Source organism: Crinia signifera, chromosome 4, assembly GCF_055691185.1.
Source record: "Crinia signifera chromosome 4, ASM5569118v1, whole genome shotgun sequence".
NCBI lineage: Eukaryota > Metazoa > Chordata > Amphibia > Anura > Myobatrachidae > Crinia > Crinia signifera.
This window is the reverse complement of record NC_139220.1, coordinates 274,409,252-274,434,254: the sequence shown is the minus strand read 5'-3', so window position 1 is coordinate 274,434,254 and position 25,003 is coordinate 274,409,252. Positions and strand designations below refer to the sequence as shown.

The 25,003-nt window shown below is 43.8% G+C and overlaps 1 protein-coding gene across 6 annotated transcripts in view; it reads right to left on the bottom strand.

Annotated features, from left to right (window-relative positions):
• The window catches only part of LRRTM4 (leucine rich repeat transmembrane neuronal 4), a 527,970-nt gene that overhangs the window by 46,644 nt on the left and 456,323 nt on the right, over positions 1–25,003 (bottom strand). For 3 of the 6 annotated variants that reach the window (XM_083184579.1, XM_083184580.1, XM_083184581.1), the window contains one exon: positions 13,607–13,690. The exons of the other annotated variants lie outside the window; for them this stretch is intronic. In XM_083184579.1, coding sequence (XP_083040705.1) covers positions 13,646–13,690 — 45 coding nt within the window. In that variant the 3' untranslated portion in view covers positions 13,607–13,645. The remainder of the gene's footprint in view (positions 1–13,606; positions 13,691–25,003) is intronic. 6 annotated transcript variants of the gene reach the window in all.

The window sequence follows — 25,003 nt, the reverse complement described above, 5'->3', positions numbered from 1 at the left end:
TCTTTCAAAAGTCACCTTGTGAGGTGTTGTCGCTGCTGCAAAAACTGCTTCAGGTGCCGGTAGGAGGGTGGAAGCCAGAGCGCTGTTCTTCATTTCTGCCAGTAGAGGGAGCTCATAAAGATCAACATTTAAACCACAATAAACTACATTGAATGATATTTATTGGTTTCATTTAGGATTATGTTTGCTTAAGCAAAATATACATGAATAAAAGGTCCTTATTTTTTAAAAATAATATAATGACTACCGCCACTACTAAAAAAAGTTTGAACAAAATGCTTTTAGTTTACCAGTGCAGCATAGTGGTTAGCATTGCAAACAGTGCTTAGACTAGTTTGAGTCAATAAAGAAAGCTATATGAGTGGAGTTTGTATGTTTTTTGCCCAGCATATCCTGTACATGATCCATAATCTCCGATGGTACAGAGATTATGACAGACCTCTCCTGATTGCATTGGGAAAAAGCCTGGTGCAACAGATATTGGGCCAGATTCTCTAAAGGCCCCATACACTAGGGCGACTTGTCCTTAGGACAAGTCGCCCCCGACTTCCCCCTGAGCTTCCCCGGCTGCTCCCCGGGGGAGCTTGATTAGATTGGCACTTGATGTGCCATTTTTTACATGTGATAAATCGTCTCGATTTATCACATGTAAAAAACCCGGGGAGCAGGGGGGGGGGGGGGGCTACAGAGGTGGGAGCAGGGGGGCTGGGGATGCTGCGGGGGACAGCGTCTGTGTCCCCCGCTGCTGGGGACAGCGTTTGTGTGCTCCGCTGCTGAGGACGCTGCGGGGGACAGTGTCTGTGTCCCCCGCTGCTGGGGACAGCGTTTGTGTGCCCCGCTGCTGGGGACGCTGTGGGGGACAGCGTCTGTGTCCCCCGCTGCTGGGGACGCTGCGGGGGACACAAGCGGCATAGAGCCGGGCAGGGGGAGCCGGCGGGAGCTGTCAGTGTTGAATAAAAAAAAAAAGCCCATACAATGCATGGGCAGCCTGTGATTGGCTGAGCGCTCTCTCAGCCAATTGCTGACTGGCTGAGCGCTCTCTCAGCCAATTGCTGACTGGCTGAGAGAGCGCTCAGCCAATCACAGGCCGCCCATGCATTGTATGGGCTTTTTTTTTTTATTCAACACTGACAGCTCCCGCCGGCTCCCCCTGCCCGGCTCTATGCCGCTTGTGTCCCCCGCAGCGTCCCCAGCCCCCCCTGCTCCCTCTACCGCAGCAGCGCCGCCCCACTAGGTCCCAAGTCGGGTGGTCGGACGTGCAGCAGGTCCGACCACCCGACGCAGATCCGATGCGCACGGGACCGCGCATCGGATCTGAGGGGACATCAAAACTAGCCGATTTTGGTCCGATTTCGGCCAGATCCGACTGATCTGGCTGAAATCTGACCAAAATCGGCTAGTGTATGGGGGCCTTTAGCTTCAAAAGTGATACAATGGAGAGTGATAATCAGCCAGCCAATCAGCTCCTAACTTCCATGTCACAGACTGTGTTTGAAAAATGTCAGAAAGGAGCTGATTGGCTGGCTGTTTATCACTCTCCATTTTATCACTTTTGAAGCTTAGAGAATCTGGCCCTTTGTGTGATTAAAATCACTATATACTGTATGTGGAATATTTTTGTTCAATGTAAATTAAGATATGAATTTTTATAATAGTAACCTTATACTGCACAGGACTATGGTGTATAGTTTGCTGCACACTATTATTCATAGACTAGTACTATTTATCAAGGGGACCAGCTCATGCACTCTCTAATGCAGGCATGTCCAAACTGTGGCCCTCCAGCTGTTGTGAAACTACACATCCCAGCATGCCTTGTCATAGTTTTAGCATTTCCTAATACCAAAACTGTGGCAAGGCATGATGGGACTTGTAGTTTCACAACAGCTGGAGGGCCATAGTTTGGACATACCTGCTGTAATGATTAGACATTGCATCGTGCGGCTGGTCACACCCCCTCTGAAGATTGGCCACACCCCTACACACTGACTATGGTTCATTGTTTGAGATTCCTTACTGTTGGACATTGGGGAAGATGTCTTATTATGCCTGGAGAATTGATAAATCATGATTTGGCCATCATGAACTTTTGATGCCCTCGTGAACTTTTGATGCCCATTTCTTAATCCTCCGTATATTTACTGAATAAGATATGTAGGAGAGTCTCAATTAAATGTAATTAAAACAATTATCCCACATTGTGTAACTCCCACTTCGCCCAATCTCAGATGGTTATGGTTTCCATTATTGCCTCCACTATGGGGACCCAGATTTCTGTATTGGGCCCGTCCATTCACCAATGGTAAAACTCAATGCACCATCCAACGGGTGGGTTCTGGACAGCGCCGGTAACGGCTTTAGAGACTGTCGGACAATTGCGAGATGACAGTTTTCAGAGGTGATATTAAAAAACAGAAAAAAATGCCAGGCTTTCATCTCTGTCTTTTATTTTCTCTGGCTCTAGAGAGTCAGCCATAATCCCCACATTCTGAAGATATTTATGAGAGCTGGGCTATATTTCTGTAAAAAAAAAAAGCACATGATGCTCTGAATTCAACTCATAGCAGACTTTAATTCCTTGTATTCACAGAAGATCCCGATGTCTGCCGCCCACTCACATCTCTGTGTCCCAGCTGGGCCATAATTGCCTTTTACTGATCTTGTTACAAGTAGTGTTTTTTAAGGCCGGCATGAGAGAGGTCATTAAAGAGATAGAAGGGACATTTCTGCTTTGGAGGTAATTGGTAATACCATCATCACGGAAAATCACTATGTTTAACCCAAGAACATCCCCCCAAAAAGTATACCTTTACCTCGTAGCCATAGAAACTACAGTTTGTACTGGGTCTGTTCTCAAACCAATTTATTTACATGCACACATACTGTACAGTGTACAGAAAAGCATACGGAACCAGAGAAGTACACACACACAAACACACACACACACACAAGCACACACTGGGGTTTATTTCCTAAAATAGTTCTATTGAAGATGGGATGTTGCTATAGGCAACCAGTCAGATTCTATCTATTATCTTCTAGAATAAATAAATAAACAAGTAGATTCTGATTGGTTGGCCATAGCAACATCCCATCTCCAGTAGAACTACCATCTTAGTAAAGAGACCTCAGACACTCTTAATGATGTTCAATTCAATTAATAGCCTCATTATGTAATATATTATACTAAATGAATAAGTATTTTCAGGAATAAAACATTCATAAAAACATCCTGCTTGCCCTCAAATCTCAAATGGTATACAGGAAGCTAACATGCTCAACGATACAAAAGCCTATCTTGCACAATTTGTTTTCTGACTCTGATCCAGAGGCGTAACTCTGGGAGGCAATGGAGTCAACTGCCTCCGGACTCCTGCTCCCGAGGGGGCACCTCTCCTCCCCTGCTAATTTGAATCAGTTCATTGATATTGCTTCTGTGGCTGACTCCCCTTCCTAACAGGACAATACACGTCTTACAGTCTCTCTCTGCACATGTTACATCTGCCCCACCTGCAGTGCACAAGGTTTTGTCCATTTGAGAAGGAATTTGCCTTTGCGAGTGAACCAGAATAAGGGCCAAAATACAGATGGATCGGTTCATTTTCAACACTAGTGCAACTGAATATCTGTCAACAGGTGTGCAGACATCACACACTGTATGCCTCACTAACTTTTTATACCATTGACTCCGCTTATTTCTCATTTCATGAGGTGCCAAAGCCCAGATCACAATATTAGTCTAAAAAAAATTAAAACATTGTTCTCATGGTAGAAATGATCAGATATTAAATAGAGGTGGGTAGGCTTCACTTATGTATCTAACAGGCCCCTCATGTCTAGGGGGGGTCCACAATGCACATGCTGCCTCCATTTTCTCTGGAGTCCAGTGCCCACTGCCGCAAACCTATAAAAGCACTAGAAAAAATGTTGCGGCAGCATTTTATGCATGCACAGTAGGGGCGAATCACTGGGAAAATGGCTGCCCTGCCATTTTCTCAAAGCCCATCGAATAAATAGTAGACTCTAGCCCAACGATGGAGATTTATAGCAGCGCCATCAATAACAGTAGTACAGAGAATACACTGCCGGCAAGAGAGAGAGGAGGGGGCCCAGACCTAATGTTCACACAAGCCCCCTCCTCTCTTAATATGCCCCTGGTACGCTTTCACACAAATCACATTTTGGGTCAAAATAAGCCACAACTTAATACTTTTGGCCAATCAAGGCTGGATTTTAAAAAAATACTAATTTAGTAGATAGATGTATCAAACCTTGGTGAGAGATGAAGGTGGGAGAGATAACGTACAAAACAAAACACTAATTTCCTGACAATCATTTTACAGCCTGTAGGCCAGATGCACTAAGCTTCAAAAGTGATAAAATGGAGAGTGAGAAACAGCCAACCAATCAGCTCCTACTGTACATGCAATGTCACAGACTGTGTTTGAAAAATGTCATGCAGGAGCTGATTGGCTGGCTGTTTATCACTCTCCATTTTATCCCTTTTGAAGCTTAGTGCATCTGGCCCTGTGTTTGAAAAATGGCAGGAGCTGATTGGTTAGTACTTTATTTCCCTCCACTTTTTCCCCCTTATAGTCTGGGACAACAGTGCTAATTATTTTTTCTCTGTGGTTTGGTTTGGGAGATTCCGTACTAAGGGGGAAATTTATCAAACCTTCTAAAAGGAACAAGAGAATGTTTTGCCTATAGCAACCAATTAGATTCATTTATCTAGTACAGTCTATAAAATGACAGCTAGAATCTAACGGTTGCCATGGGCAAGGCTTCTACTTGTCCTCCTTAGAAGATAAATCTGCCCATAACTGGTAAACTGCATCAAAGAAACGTGCAAAACTGTGCTGAATGTGGAATGGGGGAATCCTCCACAAAAAAAGTGTGGGAAATGTAACTTTCTATTATATGTAACAAGCTGTGATTGGAGACAGAACTGTAGACTGTTGCTTTATATGCTGTAAAGTTGCTGGGCACTAAGGTGGGGTTATTATGGATTAGAGCAGTGTTTTTCAACCACTGTGCCGTGGCACACTCGGTGCCTTGAGCTGTTCTCAAGTGGGCCCCCAGATCTAGAGATGCCCAAACCAGTTTATAACCACCACCAGTTCAACTATTATTTCTTCTTTTCATATAAAGGGTCAATGTATTTTATTTTTGTTACCTGTGGGAACCAGTGTGATTTTTTTTTATATGATGGCCAATAGGTTTGTTTTTTTCCTGTGGGGGCCAATGTAGTTTTCCCTTTTGGGATCTTAAAAAAAAAAATTTGCCTTTGCAATTTTAGAATCTTAGTGTGCCGCAAGGCAAAAAGGTTGAAAATCACTGGATTAGAGGATTTACTGGGCTAAAATCGACAATACCATGGTTGACCACTAGAGGATGATGGCATCTAGTTAGATAGCTATACTTGTTTGACCCGGTTTACACAGACAGTGACGCTGGATCGATGGGAGGCATGCATCGAAGGGAACCTGGTCGTCAGTAGCAAGGTCAATGTTTTTTAATCTTTTTTTTTTTCGGTGTCGATTGTCAGAGGGAACCTGAAGACACAGTGTCCGCTCACCATGCTTCCTTGCAATGCTTGGTACACTATTATATTCCCACTCTATGTCCACTTGAATAGTAGAGTAGGAACCAAGTGGACCGGCACCAAAAAAAAGAAAAAAAACCTTCACCCTTGCTACTGTTGACCTTCAACCATCGATGCTTGCCCCCCGTCGATCCAGCGTCAATGTCTATGTACACCCAGTCGACCTCGTATAGACATCTAACTAGACGCCGTCAACCTCTAGTGGTCGACCATAGTATTGTTGACCTCGGCTCCGTCTATCCGCCATCTGGATACCCTAAAGTTGGTGACGTCTATCACGATGCATGGTTGCGATGATGGCCGTGCAGCTGTACATCTACACCTGCAGTACTGTTATAATTCTACAAACCACAGCTTCTGTTTGCTTATAATGTTGCTCACTTTCTATTCACAGAATGAAACGTGAAGTTTTATCTTGTCTAGAAATACCTCTATGATTAAAACCTTAATTTTTAATCTCCAAACACTCTCTGAATAGCCCATTAATGTCTGCAATCCACAAATGATGCTGTGCTTAACTTGCAACTATAATACAAAGAGAGAAAAAAAAAACAGCTAAGAAGGAAACAAAAGAAAAGTGAAGTACACAAATATAACGTCTCTCTAATAAAATAAACAATGAAATAGGTCATAAAAACACGGTCTAGTTGTTGGTTCTTTCCTGGCATCCAATGTTGGTTCTTCTCTGTTGTACTTTATTGCCTGTAACAGATTTTGAGCATGGCCATTTCTTTCTTAATAGCAGGAAAGTTAATGTATATTCTGTGCATTTGCCATTCATCTAAATCAATCTATATTTATGTTCTGTTCTGTTATCTGTGTTGGTTCTGCATTGTGCTAGCATAAGACCTCACTATAAAGAAAACAGAGTGCAGCCTATTAACATCTAATGAGAGAAGCGGGAGTTTCTTGTACACAGACCAAAGAACAAGATGAAAAGTCATGTTTTGTTCAGAAATGCGCACCCCCATGCATTTCACTTCCCCACGTCTAATCTGGATCTTAAGCTGGCCGCATCCTATGGCTCAAACAAAATGATTTTTAATGACTTAGGTGGATTTAATAAAGAAAACATTAAATACGTTCATCTGCGCCGTGATAATGCAGAGAAATAAAGTCACATCCAGGATAGCAGAGAAAGAGAGAAAGTAAACAGCTCAAGGCATTGATGACAAAGTGGTTTAGGGCAGCAGTGTGGTTTGTGATCTCATGAACCATCTTTCAGGCTTTCGCTCCTGTTTTGTGCCTTTGATCTGAGCTTGATTGCCCAGGTCTAAGCTTTCAGGAGTACAGGATTGAGGGCCTGATTCAGAGTTTCAGACCCAATTTTTTCAGAGGACTGCGATCAGATGGATGCTGCCCAGACAGAGTGAAAACCTGCCCTGTGCATGTCTGTGACTGACTTGCAAAAATATCGCCGATTGGCCGCCAGCTGCGAATCGATACGCAACCGAGTCATCAAATTATTTTCCTAGTCTGTGAAAGTGTGCGTAACTCTGATCCTTCCACAAGTCTGTGACAAAGATGGGCTGTTCAAGGCCAGAACTGACATCACACGCCCTCCCTGGAAACGCTGGGGTACGCCTGCGGTTTTTCTGATGCACCCAGAAATTTGTCAGTTACTACACATAAATGGCGTCTTCCTGGCAGTGAAGTTGGGATTGCAAAAAAAGTAATTGCTGATTGTTGTTTTGTTTTGCCTGGGTGCTGGGTGACTCGCCGACAGTTGGGATCCCAGTGGTCACAATGCTGTTGCCAAAATCCTGACTGTTCAACTGCCCTTCAGCCACAATCCCAACCAAAAGGGGCTATTCTCCCTCGTGTGAGTCCACGAGCCCCATAGAGGGAGAATAAAACCTGTGGAGAGCCACCAACCCACAATGGGCTTTTTTGTGCTCCCCCGGTCGGAGATTCCAATGTTCGTATACTCACCACTGGGATCCTGACTGTCAGCGAGTCATTCCCAACTATCCGTATGCATGCACCGTTGTTCGATAATCACACAAAACCGATCTGCTGAATAACCCCCTGAATTACACAATGGATGGGATGGCGGTCCAGCTACAGGCATTACGCAACAATGCACATTGCAGTATAAACATAGAGTGGGCCAGATGCACTAAGCTTGAAAAGTGATAAAATGAAGAGAGATAAACTACCAACTTAACCAGTTTCTAAATGTAATTTTTCAAACACAGTTAGGAGCTGGTTGGCTGGTACTTTATCACTCTCCAATTTATCGCTTACTTTGCTACTGATTCTTTAAATGTCCATTAGAGGCAGATTAATTAGTCCGGGCAGGCGGGATCCCGAAGTCGGGCTAATGACCGCCGGGATCCCGACTGTCGGAACCCTATACCACACTCTACTGAAACAGCACAGAAAAAGATGCCTGTCTCATCTCTCTTATTATGGCTGTTTGATAATGCATCAGGAACAGATGGGAGCAGGCAGACAGTACACTTTAAATACACTTTAAGTATTTATGGCATTTAAGGTTTTTGCATTCTGCTCTCTGACAGAATTAAAGTGGGCAGTTCAGCTCCTACATAGATCAAACTGTGTGTGTGTATATATGTGTATAAATGTATGAACCATACCCATTGCTTGATGATCCATGTACAATATTATATACTGTAGAGTAGATTTAATTTTTCATATATGTGTAGTGCCCCCTTGTGGTATAAGAGTGTGTGACATCTAGACTGGGGAATCTAAATAATACCGCTTTTACACCAAAAAGCCGGGTCGCAGCTCCAACCAGAATGCGACCCGGCTTTTGACCCTTTTTACTCTGATGTCAGCGGAGGCGGTTCCTGAGCTGGTGCTTGGAAACGACATAATCTCCAAGCGTGGAAAATCTGTCAGCCGGGACCCCCGCAACGCCAACGACGCACTGTGGGCAAGCACCGCACCTGGGAAAGCTGCAGGGCAGCCTTCATGCATGTGCCCCCAGCTTCTGCTCATGAGGTGAGTGGAAGCCACACACCGGCATCAATTTACCGCCTCCCTGGTTCTGCTGCTGCTTGAATAGTACAGGAGACAAAAGCAGAGCCTGCATGCCGGCTGGGTGCTGTGGTTTGGAGGTATGGGCTCCCATTGATGTAAACAGGTCCCGGGTCCGATGACCCAGGTTACCCATTTTCACTGCCCTTGAACACGGGTCAACCCAAAACATTTCCTGGGTTGGATTGATGGATAACAGGACCTGGGTAAAAAAAAAATTAGAGCCCATTTTCACCAAGCCCTGACCCGTATTGACTTGGCAATAACCCAGATTATTGCTTTGGTGAAAGGGGGATAATTCTGATGTCTGTTATTTAAGCAAACTTAATTTGTATAATATGTATTATTACCTTAATTATATGATGGGGTTAAAGCAGATGTAGTTGGAGTAGCGTTGCATGAAGCAAAGTACAGTACTAATGATTTGGTCCTGCAACAGTAGACGCACTGTCTGTTGCCATTTGGGGGTGGGGAGGATGAAGCAGCTACTGCCATTTCTCCAGATGAAGGGGTGTCACCACTACTGTATTGCAGGGGAGGTAAGAGGGCAGGATCTTCCTCAGAGGATGTAGATTTCCAGGCCTTTAGGCACCAGCTATGGTGGCCATCTTGTCACGGCCAGATTAAGGGGGAGGAGGGGGCACAGAGGGTCAGTACCTCTGGGCCCTCCTGTGGTCGGCATGTATTTTTGTAAAAAAATATATATATTTTGTGCATGGGAGTGGGGTAGTGCTGCAGCTTCACCTATCTGCCACTATGACAATTATTAATGGTGCTGAGCATCGGGAGCCAAGGCACACTGACTGCACAAGTGTGCAGTGCATTACTGGGAGTTGACTAAGTCCCATGAGACTAGGAGGTCAGAGGCTGAGAGACTTGATTGGTGGAGCTCACCACATGATTCTCAGGCCCATGGAGGACAACAGCAGCAGCCTTGTCATGGGAGGGTTATAAATCAGAGGCAGTGCTGAGCTTGTGAGGTCTCCTTCAGAGTAAGGTACAGAGGGACAATCAGGCTTTTCATGTGGTGTATATGTGTGTGTGTTAGAGATGGGTCATTCGCGATCGATCCAGATCTTTTGAACGGATCCCATTCAAGAACGAATGAGCCGGCGATCCCAAAAAGGTGATCCGTTTCAGTTTACAATGCATTTTCCTGATCTCAGTGCTGCCACCTGTGGCAGCTGAGATGTACTACCTCTGTAGACTGAGTACAGTGCTGTGACTACAAGTGATAGAAAGATTAGCTGCTGCTGCCAGGGATGGCCATCGGTGCAGACGCCATCGATGGTTGCCATCGATGGTGATTCTGCACCCAGCCATCGATCAGTGTTTTCACTCGGTCATGTATATTCCCTTTTTTTTTTCAAAGAGAGTCGAGGATCTGTCTAAAAGATACAAATCTTTCCACTGATCGATCCGGCGGTTCCCGGCTCAGCTTAAGGATCCGTTTTGACCATCTCTAGTGTGTGTGTGTATGTGTGTGTGTGTGTGTGTGTGTCTATATATATATCTTTCGCTGTACTTGCGTTACATGCCAGTTTCTTGTCACTGGCAGCACTTTTAACCATCCTTACTCTGGTAAGGTTTATAACATTGGTTTTCATTTTACCTGTAATTCCTCATTCATTGTTTATTTGATTATCTGCCCTTGCAGTTTATATTATGTTGGCAAGACTGAGAGGAAGATGAAGGAGCGTATGTCCATGCACCGTTGTTCTATACGCAACGCCATTGAGACTGGTAAAAGCGACCAACCTGTCGCGAGGCACTTTGCCCTTCATAAACACCCCCTTTCTAGTTTAAAATACCGGGCCATTGACTGCATCCCGCCTGACAAGCGTGGTGGTGATCGTGCCCGTGCCCTTCTCCGTAAGGAGACGTGGTGGATCCATCAGTTGGATACAATAGCTCCACGCGGGCTTAATGAACATTTTCCTCTCGGTGTGTTCCGCAGGTAATGCTCGTATAAGTGCTGTATGCCTCCTAATCTTCTCTTCTCAGCTTGCGTTTAATTATCATTTGTTACACTTGATGTTGCTATGTCGTTACGATGATATGTTGTTTCACTTTTTTGTTTATGTGTTACCTTGGTGATTGTGACGTCTGACGGGTCATTGCGCAATGACGTCAGTCGTTACCTGGACGGGGGCGGGTAAGCGTCCCAGCCACTCCGTCCTGAGCTGCACGTGGGATGCTCTCCTATTTAAGGTTGGTGTTTGTATTGTATATTTATCCTGACGAAAAAATTAATAAATTTTGAAACGTTGATCAGAACTTGGTCTATTCGTGTTTCTATGAAAATTGCCGTGAGTGCCGCACCTTCATCCCCTATATATATATATATATATATATATATATATATATATATGAAAAAAGAAAGTGGGGTTTCAGAGGGCGCTAATATATCACAACAATTTTGATAAAAATGGTATTTATTACAACCTCAGTAAAAATTGTCATAAAAAACACTTCTTAGGGTGTAATGTTTACACATAAACAATGAAAATAAAACTCTGTTGTGACATTATGAGTCGCAATTGGAACAATGACACTGGTGGGATAGTCAATTCAAAATGGAAGGCCTTCCATTCTGAATTGACTATCCCACCAGTGTCATCGTTCCAATTGCGACTCATAATGTCACACCAGAGTTTTATTTTCATTGTTTATGTGTAAACATTACACCCTAAGAGGTGTTTTTTATGACAATTTTTACTGAGGTTGTAATAAATACCATTTTTATCAAAATTGTTGTGATATATTAGCACCCTCTGAAACCCCACTTTCTTTTTTCATTTCTATTCCCAGGATCTTACCTAACAGAAGATCCCTCAGAGGTGCTGCTCCATAGTTCTAGAGCGCAGAAAGGGGACCCCCCATATCTTGTTTTATATATATATATATATATACACATCATAAATCACCAAATCACCCCCTGCATTTACCAATTGACCAAGTTTATACTGCCATTATTCTGCGTTTTGACATTTTAATATTCTCCCATGCAGTTTGTGGCCAGTAATTACAAGTGGGAGGGGGCCCCCCTGTCTAAAGTGCCCCCCCCCCCCTTGAAGGCTTAATCAAGCACTGCATCTTGTACAACTCTATGGGACATGCAGTCGGCCGATGGTGTCACAGATTATCCAAAACTGAGTCCTGCAACGCAGTTCAGACCATTAATGCAGCAGTAGGCATGCAAAGTAAATGGTTTGGAGTAGTTTTTCACAAAAAGTTAGTACCTATGTGATCAGGGCAATGTGTGGCAGGATGTACCGCTAGAGGTTGCCCTTAATTGCGTATTTATAATGGGTGCAAAGTGCACAGTGCATGCGGGCCCCTGAGTCCCAGGGGGGGCCACACCGCATGCAATGTACCCATTTTTAATACTTATCCCTCTGGAGTCCTGCGATGAATGCAGCAGCACTGCCAATCATCTTACCCAGGAAAATTAAGTAACAATTTTGCACAAAAGTATAAAATGAGGTAAGTCTTGAATGGACAGCCTAGTAATATCAATGCTTTCATGCAAAACATAGCCCCGTGATGTTACAGTCGCTAATCTGCTGTCTGCCATTTTGAACTTCATAATTTGCCATTACCATCGCCAGCTCAGGCAAACAAAACATATTCATTCCTATCAACATGTGGCTCATGAAAATCCCATTAGTATCCATCATGTCATCTATTGTACACAATTGCTCTGTATCATGTTTGCTGCACAGTTGCCATTAACATGCAAGGGTTTATGATAATGGTGAGCTAAAAGCAGAAAAAATCCTCATGTATTGCAAGAACATTTAACATGTGTAATGATTTGTGAATAGAATTGTTGGCTTGTAAAATGACCTATTTACACAGCAATTTGGGCAACTGCATTCATTTTCTGAGTTGGTATATGGTTAAAAGTTGATAACAGAAAGGACTGGCAAATCCTAGTTTATTACTGGACCAGTAAACATCGCCGCTGCCTCTCACCTGTTGTGCAGGTTTGCTGCACCAAAGCAATAAGGAGGCTCTCTATAACTGGACAGCCAAGCATTCAGATACTCTTCAGGTGGAGTAGACTGGAATGCCCTTCTCTTATACCGAAGTAGGGTGAAGGCAGTCCTAACTGTAACAAATCTAAGGAACAGTGGGGCAGATGTATTAAGCCTTAACAAGAGATAAACGTGAGAGTGATAAATGACCAGCCAATCAACTGCCATGTTACAGACTGTGGTTGAAAAATGGCAGTTAGAAGCTGTTTGGCTGGACGTTTATCACTCTTTATCACCCTCACGTTTATCTCTTGTTAAGGCGGATACATCTGCCCCACTGTTCCTTAGATTTGCCCTAAAGTTTTGAATCGATCACCGGAGTCTGGTAAGTAACAGACATGATCCATGCAATCTCCTGACATCAAGAAGGGTTGACTGATCTGTCTATGAGCTGCCTATTGCTACATTCCTCTCAACTGTCCCAATTACAGCAGGACAGTCCCACTAATTGGAGACTGTCTCACTCTCCCTCCCACAGGTGGCAGTTTCCCGTGGGTGGGAGAGTGTAGAGATGGATCTGGGGCTGCTTAGCTGCAAGAGGAGCGCTGAGCAAGTCCCCAAAAATGTTGAAAACGGGGGTCATGACGCTAGGCAACATAGCTTTGCCCCGAATAGGCCACACCCATTGGCATGTAGCCCCACCCCATTTCCGCACCTTTTGCACGACAGGTCCCGAATTTAAATAGACAGAAGTTATGAGTTATGAGGTACATTGCTATGAGGTAACCACTGATCTTCTGTCGAACAGCAGAATTGGAAGCAGTATATCAATCGCGGGCATATGTTGGGGTACATGAATAATATGCGGTTATGTAGAATTTATTGGTGCTGTATAAACATTATCAAGTTAATTATAATGAATAAGGGAGGGGGTACATGAGAGAGGTGAATGAAAAACTTGGATTGACTGAAACAATCAAGTGCTAACTGATGTGAATACTGAAATATCTCTCACCTCCTATTCATGTTTTCTCAGTTCAGCTCAAGATTTGGGTCAGCAAAGAGAGGCTTGCACTGTGGAGACCTGACTGTACCTGGCCTGTGGACAGAAAACAGGGGCTTCAGAATACCATCTTTACTGTATGAAATGACTTTAGGAGATCAGTTAGCAGAAGATTGCAAACGTCAAGGTGGGAGAGAATGAGGGCATGCAAGCAGAATTCAGCTCAATTGTGATAAATAAACAATTATGTTCAGCCAGAGCATGAATGTGACAAAGGAGGGCTAAAAAGGAGGATATTGTGAGAAAAAAAAAATCATTTATGTAAAAAAATACAACATCCTTGGTAACAGGGAACAACATAATGAATAATGACAGCTATAAATAGGATATGCACCGTGTAAGCACTTCTGGGAATGTGCCAGGCATGTAACGTTACTGTTTTCATATTTACGTGAAGAAAATGAAGACGTAGTACGCAGCTACATGAATACAGGTTGGTCAGCAGGGAGATAGAGGTGTATGTTGTGGCGTGTGTGTGTGTGTGAATGCAATAAATGAATAACGTGTGTGGACTCTAGCATGCAGTAAGCAGACAGGGCTACATTGTATTAAACATCCGATATACAACACAAGAACTATTCCAGTAATGTGATTGCCATTACCAGTTTAAAAAAAAAATATTCTGTAAAAAGTGATAAAATAAATAGGCCTGTTCTGAAGCGTCCTTTACATGCTTACGCACTAGAGTCCATGGGGGGTATCCAATTGTCCCCGATTTTTTTTTTTTTTAATCAAGACTTTTATTTCTACCTATCCAACTATACACTGTTTTTTTCTGGATGAAAAAATGTTCCTTTTTCATGCAAAAACACATAGGTTCTGCTTAAAGTTGTGGACCTTTTAGCACTTTAAGGTAATGATCAGGGGGGCTGGATACAGTATCGGGCAGAGGTGTTCCCGCTTACCAATTAGGGAGCTGACACAGGCTAGTGAGCAAGGGTAGCATAAGCTTGTGCAACTGGTCAGGGTTCACTCTGCCAAAGAATAAATAAATATCGTTCTCGATTTATTGTGTTCAGGGTTGGACTGGACCACAGGGAGATAAATCAGGCCTGGTCAGCCTGTGGCTCTCCAGATGTTGTGAAACTACATATCCCAGCATGCTTTGCCACAGTTCTAGCATTCCATAATAGCAAAACTGTGGCAGTACATGCTGGGACTTGTGGCTTCACAACAGCTGGAGAGCCACAGGTTGGCCAGGCTTGGTTTAGATGAAACCACTGCCTGAGGACTCATCCCATACTCCAGGAACTATGTTCCAGACTGTGAACTTAAATTATACATACAGTATATAGTATGGTGTATTTTCTACAGTAGCGGTCACTGTGAATAATCTGGTACATTACCATGCATGGATTAGCAGTATACTCTCTAATGATTGGCCAAGCCTCCACGTGGTTGATCACAACTCTAAGTCACCCCCCACCCCAGTTGGCCCCTCATGCCCAAGTCCGACACATGTGTGCTAAATTGAAGTTTAATTACAATTAAAAGAAGCACTGGTCATAGTTTGCGCCTAGGTTCATCAAACTATGATAACAAACTTTTTGTGCAGAGAAAAACCTCTTGAGATCGTGGCTCTAATGTCAAGCAGACCCTGTAGGATATCAGCCTGACATGAGTCTTGCTTTAATACTCTATGCTGTAGGTGGAACTTGTTCATTCCACCATCTATTTCCATTCCCCTCCTGACATCATGACACTGACTGTGTCCTATTCTAACTTACATAATCACACGATTGGAAAGGTTACTGCCGCAGTGTCCATAATTAGGCGCTCATTTATACCCATGAGGAACTTGGTTTATGATTTATCTAGGTTTGTGTATAATTTGCCAAACTGGAAATCTTCGCGAATGCACTTCAGCAATGTCTCATATGTCAATCAGATACTGAGAAGCAGCATTTTATACACTGACCTACAAATCATAAATAACTTTTGCTTTAAATACACAAATTGACTGTGGGCGGAATGTACTAAGAACAAAATTGCGGGCAAAACTCAGAAAGTGCAGTTTTCTGAGTTTTGGCCACATTTCTGTATGTATCAAGCTTCGGAACGTGACATTTTGGACCTTGGACCAGTTGACCATATGAAGTTGCATTATGGAAGCCTAGGGGTTGGATCACTCCCAGTGTCCCCTGCGGTGCATGCATCGTTCTTTGCATGCGCAGAAGGACTCGCAGAAACAAACCGGACGTCCTGTGATCGCAAAGAATAACTCTTAGTGCAATTTTAATTGCTTTTCTAAGTACAGTATATATTGGCATTATTAAGTATGCAAATGTCATACAAACTCCTTTTTATATCTACCTTCCTATGGCCAAATGTGCAAGGACTAAGATGCCCATTGTTAGCACCCATGCACAATCTAATAATGATTGGTGCATCAGTTAGGCACAACATTGAAAACTGCACCAGGCCAATGGCAGTGGCAGTTTTTTTCCATTTGACCAGGTCCTCCTGCCTCCTTGCTGTGCATATGGCAATGCAGCCTATTGCATTGACACACCCGTGACACACCCCTTATACGTCCAATGAATGGACCATTTGTGTATACTTAAAAAACCCACCAGTCACCAAACAGGAGGACATACTGTGGTAACATAATGAAATGGGGATGTAACATACCCTCCAACATGACCCATTCCATTAGGTATAAAATGCTCTTTTCCTGGACTTCCCTGCCAGTGGCAGTTACAGAGGTGGGGCTCCAGCACATTTCAAAATTCAAAGAGGGGGGTGCCAGTGAGTCCAGGACAGTGATGTTTGGAGTGGCATTAGATGTGGCTCCCCTTTTTGAATATTGGACTGTGCTGTAGCCCTGCCTCTGTAACTGCCACTGGCAAAGAAGTCCAGGAATAGAGCATTTTGTACATAATGGAATGGGTCTTGTTGGAGGGTATGATGTAACAGATAACTAGTAGAGGAAGAGTCATAACTAACGTTTTTCGAGACAATCTACTACAGTAACAAGTAGTGGTATTTGCACTGGCATATATGGGAGATCTAACATATATAGTTACTGTGGTACTTGTTTCCTAGCACGGCCACACCGATTTACATCGGGGTGGTCGTGTCGGAAAAATCGGGTCGATCGCATCGCATGCGATTTGGTCGCATGCGATGCGATCGACGCGACCGACCGATTTTAGACCCGATTTTTTGATTGAATGAAATGTAAATCGGGTCCCTGGGACCCGATTTTACATTGGATTCAATGTAAAATATTCCCAACCCCCCCAAATTTAATGGCGTAAACCCCACCCCACGATAGACGCCAACCCGAAGCGTGGCAAGCGCAGCGAGCCCGCGAGGGGCGGCGGTGCGCGTCCTCCGACCTTTTCATTCCCCTACTATCCACGTCGGCGTGGAGTTGAGAATAGAATAGTGTGGCGAGCGCAGCGCGCCACCGAGCCCGAAGCGTGGCGAGTGCAGCGAGCCCCGCGAGGGGACACGTATACCTGTGAAGTTATACGCGTCCCCTCGCGGGGCTCGCTGCGCTCGCCACGCTTCGGGCTCGGTGGCTCGCTGCGCTCGCCACACTATTCTATTCTCAACTCCACGCCGACGTGGATAGTAGGGGAATGAAAAGGTCGGAGGACGCGCACCGCCGCCCCTCGCGGGCTCGCTGCGCTCGCCACGCTTCGGGTTGGCGTCTATCGTGGGGTGACGACGGGGACATCTATAATGTGAAATGGGTCATATTGGCCCATTTCACATTTTTCACATTTTCTCACGATTTCAATGTTAAAAAATATTTTAACATTGAAGCCTATGGAAAAATCGGGGGCATCGCGTCGTTACCAATGTTAATGGTCCCGACCGACGCGATGCCCCCAATATTTTACCTTTCCCGACACGATTTCAATGTTAAAATATTTTTTAACATTAAAGCCTATGGAAAAATCGGGGGCATCGCGTCGGTCGCGTCGGGACCAATGTTAATGGTCCCGACCGACGCGATGCCCCATATATTGTGTCCTAGCCGGCAAAATGGACCTGATTTCAAAGGAAATCGGGTCCATCGTGTGGATCGTGTACCTTAACTTAAAGGTACACGATCCATAAGATTGTGGCCGTGCTAGGAAACAAGTACCCTTACTGTAAACGTCTAATGATAATTGCCAGTGTGTTCATTGAACCCAGCATGTAGCATGGCATTTAGGAGCTCAAAGGTTGGGACTTTTCCCCCGTCCACTTTATCTTTCCCCAAGGCTTAGTACATAAACCCCTGTGGGGTTTATTTATTAGATGTGAGTTCTATTGAATATGGTACGTTGCTATGGGCAACCAATCAGATATATTATCTTCTATAAGGTGGTAAATAAATAAGTAGATTCTGATTCGTTGCCCATAGTGACACCACATCTTCAATATAACTCCCATCTTAGTAAATAGACTCCCATAGTCTATTTACTAAGACTATAGGAGTCTAACTAACCAACAGTTTTTACTAACCAACAGTTTTAGGAATCAGGTTATTGCTTTATGAGTGTCACCGATACAAAATGGTGGCAAACGTTTGTAATGGCCAATGGGTTCATAGGATACATATGTAACAAAATTAGCTGAACCCGCCTGATTGGTTGCCAATGCAATGCGGAGATCATGGCTTAAGATAAGTCTGAATTACCTAAGTGCCTCTGATCAAATTGATATGTGCTTATTACTTCTAGAAAGGACATTTTCTGATATTCCCATTAATACGGTGTAGATATATCAGTACAAATAAAAAAAAATGTTTTGTTCTTGCATCAAGCATGGCAGAACGCTTTGATCTTTTTTGTACAGATTAAGATCCAGTTTTGCAGCCACCCATAGTGGATGCAATTACATTGGCAGTCAGTCCTCAGCCTGTTCAATTACAGCAGGACAGTCAGCTTCTGGCGCTGACCAGCGGTTAACCACCGAGTGCGGTAGAGATCATTAATAAGGCAAAATGAATTCTCTGGTCTGGACTCAGGTCGGATAACAATCTACATCCTCGAGTTTCCCATAATTCAGCATAATTGTCAGTTTGGTATTCCGGACAGGCTCTGGGCCAAGCCTGCAGGAAGCATAAATTACTTGCCTTTATCTCTACAGAATGGAGCTAGAAAATGTAATTATGGGCAATGCTTGTTGTATAAAGAAGGGCTGCTCTCTGCGTCACCTTGGAGATGGGCAGCAGAAGGGTCAGCGAGGGCCACCTCCTCGGCCACCCTTCACCCCTCTCATAAATATTCAGCTCGGATATGCTGATCTTGCATAATTGGGCACTCATTTATACCCATGAGGAACTTTGTTTATAATTAATCTATGCTTGTGTATAATTTGCCAAACTGGAGATCTTCGCTAATGCACTTTTGCAATGTCTCTAATGTCACTCAGATTGTGAGAAGCTGCTTACTTTATACGCTGACCTACAAATCACACACTTGTTATTACACCGTACAAAGTGACTGCACATGAAGACCACTTCGCTAAACCTAGTCAGCCATTGGCTGAAACCAGGATTTAATGCCGCATTCAGTGCCGTACATTATTGGCTACTGTATATGTTTTTTCCCAGTGTGTGTTTGCATTATTGTACCCTGCACTGAAAATGGACTTGGCTTTTACCTGTAAGCCCCTCCATTCAGATGCCTAAGGGCCTCATTGCCCTAAAAGTGTGTCCTATGCCTCCACACCACCTAAGCACATGACATTACGCCAATGAGGAGGAGGCGCCAGTGCCCTGTGTGGTACTACCAGCTGCAGAGTGTGTGCCGCAGCACTGCAGTAGCAATACTGGCAGGAGCGGCACTTGGCTAACAGGATACGGTGGTCATGGTGCAGCAATGATGCCGCTCTCACAGTCACCCTGCGCAACAGCACACCCCTACTTACAACCATGCCTAAGTCACTGTAAATGCTGATACTCCAGGGAGCTGTCAGTCAAGAACATTTGGGAACCACAGCCCTAGACTGAAAACACTGAAGTCACTATCCATATTCCCTAACTCCCTTTGCCGCCCTGTTTTTCTGTCCTCTTGTCTCATAATACTGTTTGCTTATTTGTTTGTAAGGGATTGGTTTGAAATCCCAGCGGTCAAAATCCCGACGCCGGAATACCAACTGACGAAATCCCGACAAGGGGGGAACGTGGATCGCCCCCCCTTGCGGGCTCGCTGTGCTCGCCATGCAGCAGGCCCGGTGCCTCGCTACTTTGGGCACACTAATTTATTCTCCTTCTATGGGTGTCGTGGGCACTCACAGAGGGACAAAGTGCCGGGATTTCGGCGGTCGGGATTCCGGCGTCAGGATTTTGATCGCCGGGATTCCAAACACTGGGATTTCAACTGCATTCCGTTTGTAAGGACAATATAAATCCTATCAGTCACCTTATTTTATTGTGCTATTGTACTGTTCAATATACATGTGATATTGTACAAGATGTGTCTACTGTTCATTGGCTCGCCTATATTGCACTTTTGTCCTTCTTTAAGGTAAATTGACTAAAATGGGAGTTATTTTGAAGATGGGATGTAGCCTGCAACAATCAATCAGAATTTATCTATTATCTTCTAGCAAGTGCTAAATAAATAAGAAGTAGAATCTTATTGGTTGCCATGAGCAATATCTAATCTTCAATAGAACGCCCATCTTACTAATTGTACCCCCTTAAGGAGAGTACACACAATGCAATTTTGGCTTACTATTTTGACTTAATAGTAAAAATTGGATAGTAAGAACGCTAAAATCGTAGTGTTAAGCCTGCTTGAGATACCGATGCGCTGCCCCAATAAATCGGTATCGCATAGAAAAGTAGACTGTTCAGGCAAGACAATTTTGACTATATCTATGTGTACAGGGTATTTGGTCATAGGCCCAATAGCACATAGTCAAAATCGCAAGTGAAGATAGTCAAGATCGCATTTTCAAAATTATATACTGTAGTCAAATCATCCATAAGCCAGAATCACACCTAAAGTATCGATATTGTACAGACCAGAGGCGGAACTACCATTGGGCAGCAGGTGCATTGCATCAGGGCCCCTGATGACTGAGTGGCCCACTGGTGCCCAAACCAGCAATTAGTTATTGTGAACTTGGGTTGGGGAGGAGGAGGGGGTGCCTAAATAATATATTTGCACCTGGGCCCACAACCCACAAGTTCCACCGCCGTAGTTCACGGGATCAGGTGCAACTTGCCTGCTATTATGTATGTATCTTTATGGTTGGTTTCTTGAAAACCTAATTAAATATATTTGCAATAAATAAATGAAGGAGAGAATTCATAAAACTTCATTAAAGTAATCTGCCTGTGGACCACCATCTTAAGTCATGTGGTTTTACAAAACCGTCTAAAAACCAACATTAAGAAATATGTAACATGTTGTAGGAAAAAATCGTAGATATATCCTGCATTAAGCACCCACAAATCACAGCTCCCGTGATTCTCAATCTTTGCTTTTTCAGAGCTTGGCCTTGATAGCTAATGCCATCTGGAGATGACATTTTAGATATGTTTCCTTATGGGAACAGCACTGCTGGAGAGTTAACTTCTGATCCCTCTCCACTACCCACTATGCTCCACCCCTTTGGCAGCAACATGTTACTAATCTCTATCCCCTAACATCACCTAGACTGGCCTATATCAGAGGCATGGTCCTGACAGAAAAAAATTATAATTTCTTATAGCTGAAACGTAGTAATAAGTAAGGATAGGTTACAAGCCCTCCCTGGGGCCAGTGATAAATAGACCCATTCTGACTCATAGAATTTCAGCTACTTACACTGGCTTCCAAGAAAACAGACAAAAAATATGATAATCATAATATAAAGAAAATAAAACTACAGTGAAGTAAGTAGAAAAAAAATTCCCAAACCTTAACTCACTGGGGGAAAAATCTTACAAGTATCATTATTCAACGCGGCTTACTCAGGAAAAAATCCCATTAACCAGTAGTTCATTTATTCATACAATATTTTATGAATAAAATAAAAAGCAGCAATCTGACAGTTTATTGGCTAAGGCCACCCGTCTCAGCTTTATAAATGACCCCAGTACCACTCGGCTGTCACAAGTATTCTCTTTTCTAATTGGTATAAAATTCCAGACTTCATTACATTCATCTGTATGAATCAATAAGATACGACATACAGTAAAAGTTAAATTCAGATTTTTTTTTTCGAGGAGGGTTATACAATATAGTAGATCCTATAGTATAATACATATACAAGTTAAAACTATAACATTCTATGTTCTTTTGTCAAATGCCAGGTTATAGCCATATATAATATATCTGTATAATATCTACATCATGTGCACTATGATAAACAAGGTTGCATCAATTCTGGCAGAATTTTGAAAAAAATTCAAAAGACTGGGCAGCCCTCTGATTGGCTGAGAGAGCTCTCTCAGCCAATTAGAGGCTGCCCAGTCATTTGAAATGTTTTTTTTTTTTTTCAAATTCTGCAGCAGGCCAGCCCTCCTGCCGCCCCCTCCACTACACCACCGCCCACAGCCAGGGCTCCTCCTGACCGCTCCGCTACACTGCCGCCTACAGCCAGAGCTCCTGCTGCCCGCTCCGTTACACTGCCGCCCACTACCAAGGCTCCTGCTGACCGTTGATCGCATGTGGTTAAAAACCACATGCGATCACGCATGCAGTTTTATAAATATTATGTGCAGCACATAAAATCTATCGAAGTGACATTCGACTGGCAGGCAGGGCTATTTTTCAGCAGGCTCCAGCAGGAACTGAGGCCCTTATTCTAGTTCACTCTTTCTGACAAAATATTTCTTAGCTGGACAAAACCATGTGCACTGCAGGTGAGGCAGGTGTTACTGTGCAGAGATAATTAGATTTGGGTGGGGTTTTACACCTGCCTCACCTGCAGTGCACATGGTTTTGTCCATCTAAGAAATATTTTGTCAGAAAGAGTGAACTAGAATAAGGATCTCAGTTCCTGCTGGAGCCTACTGAAAAATAGCCCTGCCGACAGTCATCACGCCGGGCAACACATTCGTTGTGCAAGTATGCAATATCACCCTAGTGTACGGACACCATAAGGCTTAGTACATAAACCCCGATTTTGCTGATCTGTTATTCAGAGTAGAGGAACACAGTTTGATCTGTGTTATCTTTTTCTTGCACTTAAGGGTTTTGTGATTACTGAAGTTGCCAGCTCTTCAGATGTCAAGTTCTTATCTTAAGTCTATATTGGACCCACGGGATGTTGCAGAGATACAGTAGCATGTAAATGGTAGCCCCCGTGGCATGTAGGCAGTATACAGGCACTTGGAGTTTATCAATTTTACTGGGAAATACTCAATATCAAACAAACCAGTTACTATCATATAATGAGCTGACACAATGATGTGATAAAAAGAGGGAGGGGCCAAACTGACAGAAGAATGGGGGAGGAGTTTTGAGCAGTTCCTGGAGAGAGTCCTTGGGGGACCCTTCAAGGGATATCTTAATAGAGAAGGGGAGAATAGTTCCTCCACAGAAATAGGTAGCCAGACCAGACTGCTATTCCTAGTGAGACCAAAGACAGAGGTTTGTCATCACAGACAACCATGGGGATTTTCTAAAAATTCCGGTAAAATCTGAAACAGAAGTTTCCAGACTTTGGCGGCATTTCCCTCGCAGAACAAGCTTTGGAATGCAATGCATTCTGGGGCTTGGATGATCTGGGTAAACAGCAGCTTTATGAGTTATCCCAAAGAAGCCTGTGTGCTATTTTCCTTAATTCCCTCAGAGAGGGGTTCAGTCAGATCCCTTGGTGAGCTGCAGGCTTCGCGGCTTACCCAGCCAATCAGAATCAACCTCTATATGTATTGCTCCAGATTCTAATGGACTGGTCAGCCGTGCTGGTTACCACAGTGGTGTGTCGCCGTGCTACACTTTCAGAAAGGATACAGCATTCCTAAATGTACAGAGTATGCATAATGGGCCTCGGATATCTGCTAACTGCTCGTGCTTTGTAGTAAACATATGCCAACTGCGCATTTTCCTCATCAAACATAAGCACAGGGATGGATATTGAAGAGCGAAGGGATTGATTCATTAACTGACGGAACACGCTGTTTGCAAGCTGGGCGTTTTCGGTCAGGTGTGATTACACTGAATACAGTAAGCAGTCTGGCCTGTGCAGTATGGTAGGAATCGTAGCTTTGTAGCCAGATGTTGTTACATCAAAGATAGTCTCTCTGTACGTCTGACTGAATCCCTCTCAGAGGAATTGCGGAAAGAAGGCTATAGGCTTCTATAGGATAACTCCAGCAAAAGCTGGCTTTACCCACCGCATGCAGGTCCGGAAATCCATTGCATTCCCAAGATACAATATGGATGTTAACATGTTTCCTACCAGAGGCATCATATTAAAGATTATTCTACTCCTTGTTATTTGTTTCAAGCAATGATCCGCCATCCGAGAAACATCAGGCTCTATTCATTCTACACAGATCTGCTCGATTTTCTGCTCAGCTTCGTGCAAGATATAACTTTGTCACAAAGAGCATATCAACTTTGCATGAACCAGTAAACATGAGACACGTTCCAGAATGATGATCAGACACAGATTTGCCAGGGATGGAGAACAGGCTACAAGTGTAGTCAAACACTGATGTGAAAATAGGACCGCAGGTTAATGCAACTATTTGAAATGACAAAACTTTAAATGCACCAATAGCAATAAATGTATTTTGGCTCAACCCTGTGTTGGCTCCAGAGGCGAGTCTGCAGCACAGTTCAAAATTCAAGTGGCAGAGCCAAACTCACTGCCAGTTTGTCAGTGAGTCAGTTTGGAATGGCAGTTGGTGCGGCTCCCCTATTTAAATTTTGAACTGTGCTGCGGCCCCACCTCTGGAGCCGCACTGGCTCAAACTTTCAAAGTTCAGTGGGACCCACTTGGCTCCAGGAGGCTGTGTGGGGTCATACTGTACACAGCATTGTGGCTGGATCCCGAGGAACAGGCTCCACCCCACCACACGGCACCCGCTGCACTGCTATCTGTGGCCCCAGCCTAAGTGATTTACAAACAACTGTTACATGCCCTTCTCAAGCATATGACAATGGCTACAACAAGTTAAAAATAAGATCTCAACCTCCATTCCTGGAGTACAGAAGTAATGAGGGGTGCAATACTTGGTACTGGGGCCAAGGCCAACCTTTGGGCTGTGTCCCAATATATCATACCCTCCAACATTTTTAGGGCAGAAATCGGTACACATACGGAAAGGGGGCGTGATCATGGATAAAGGGGGAGTGGTCACGCCCCCCTTCCGAATGTATACTGGGCATTTTTTCAGATATATGTATTTAAATATTTATGCATACCACTACTTTATTCCCTGGTGGTATGGCAACATCTTCA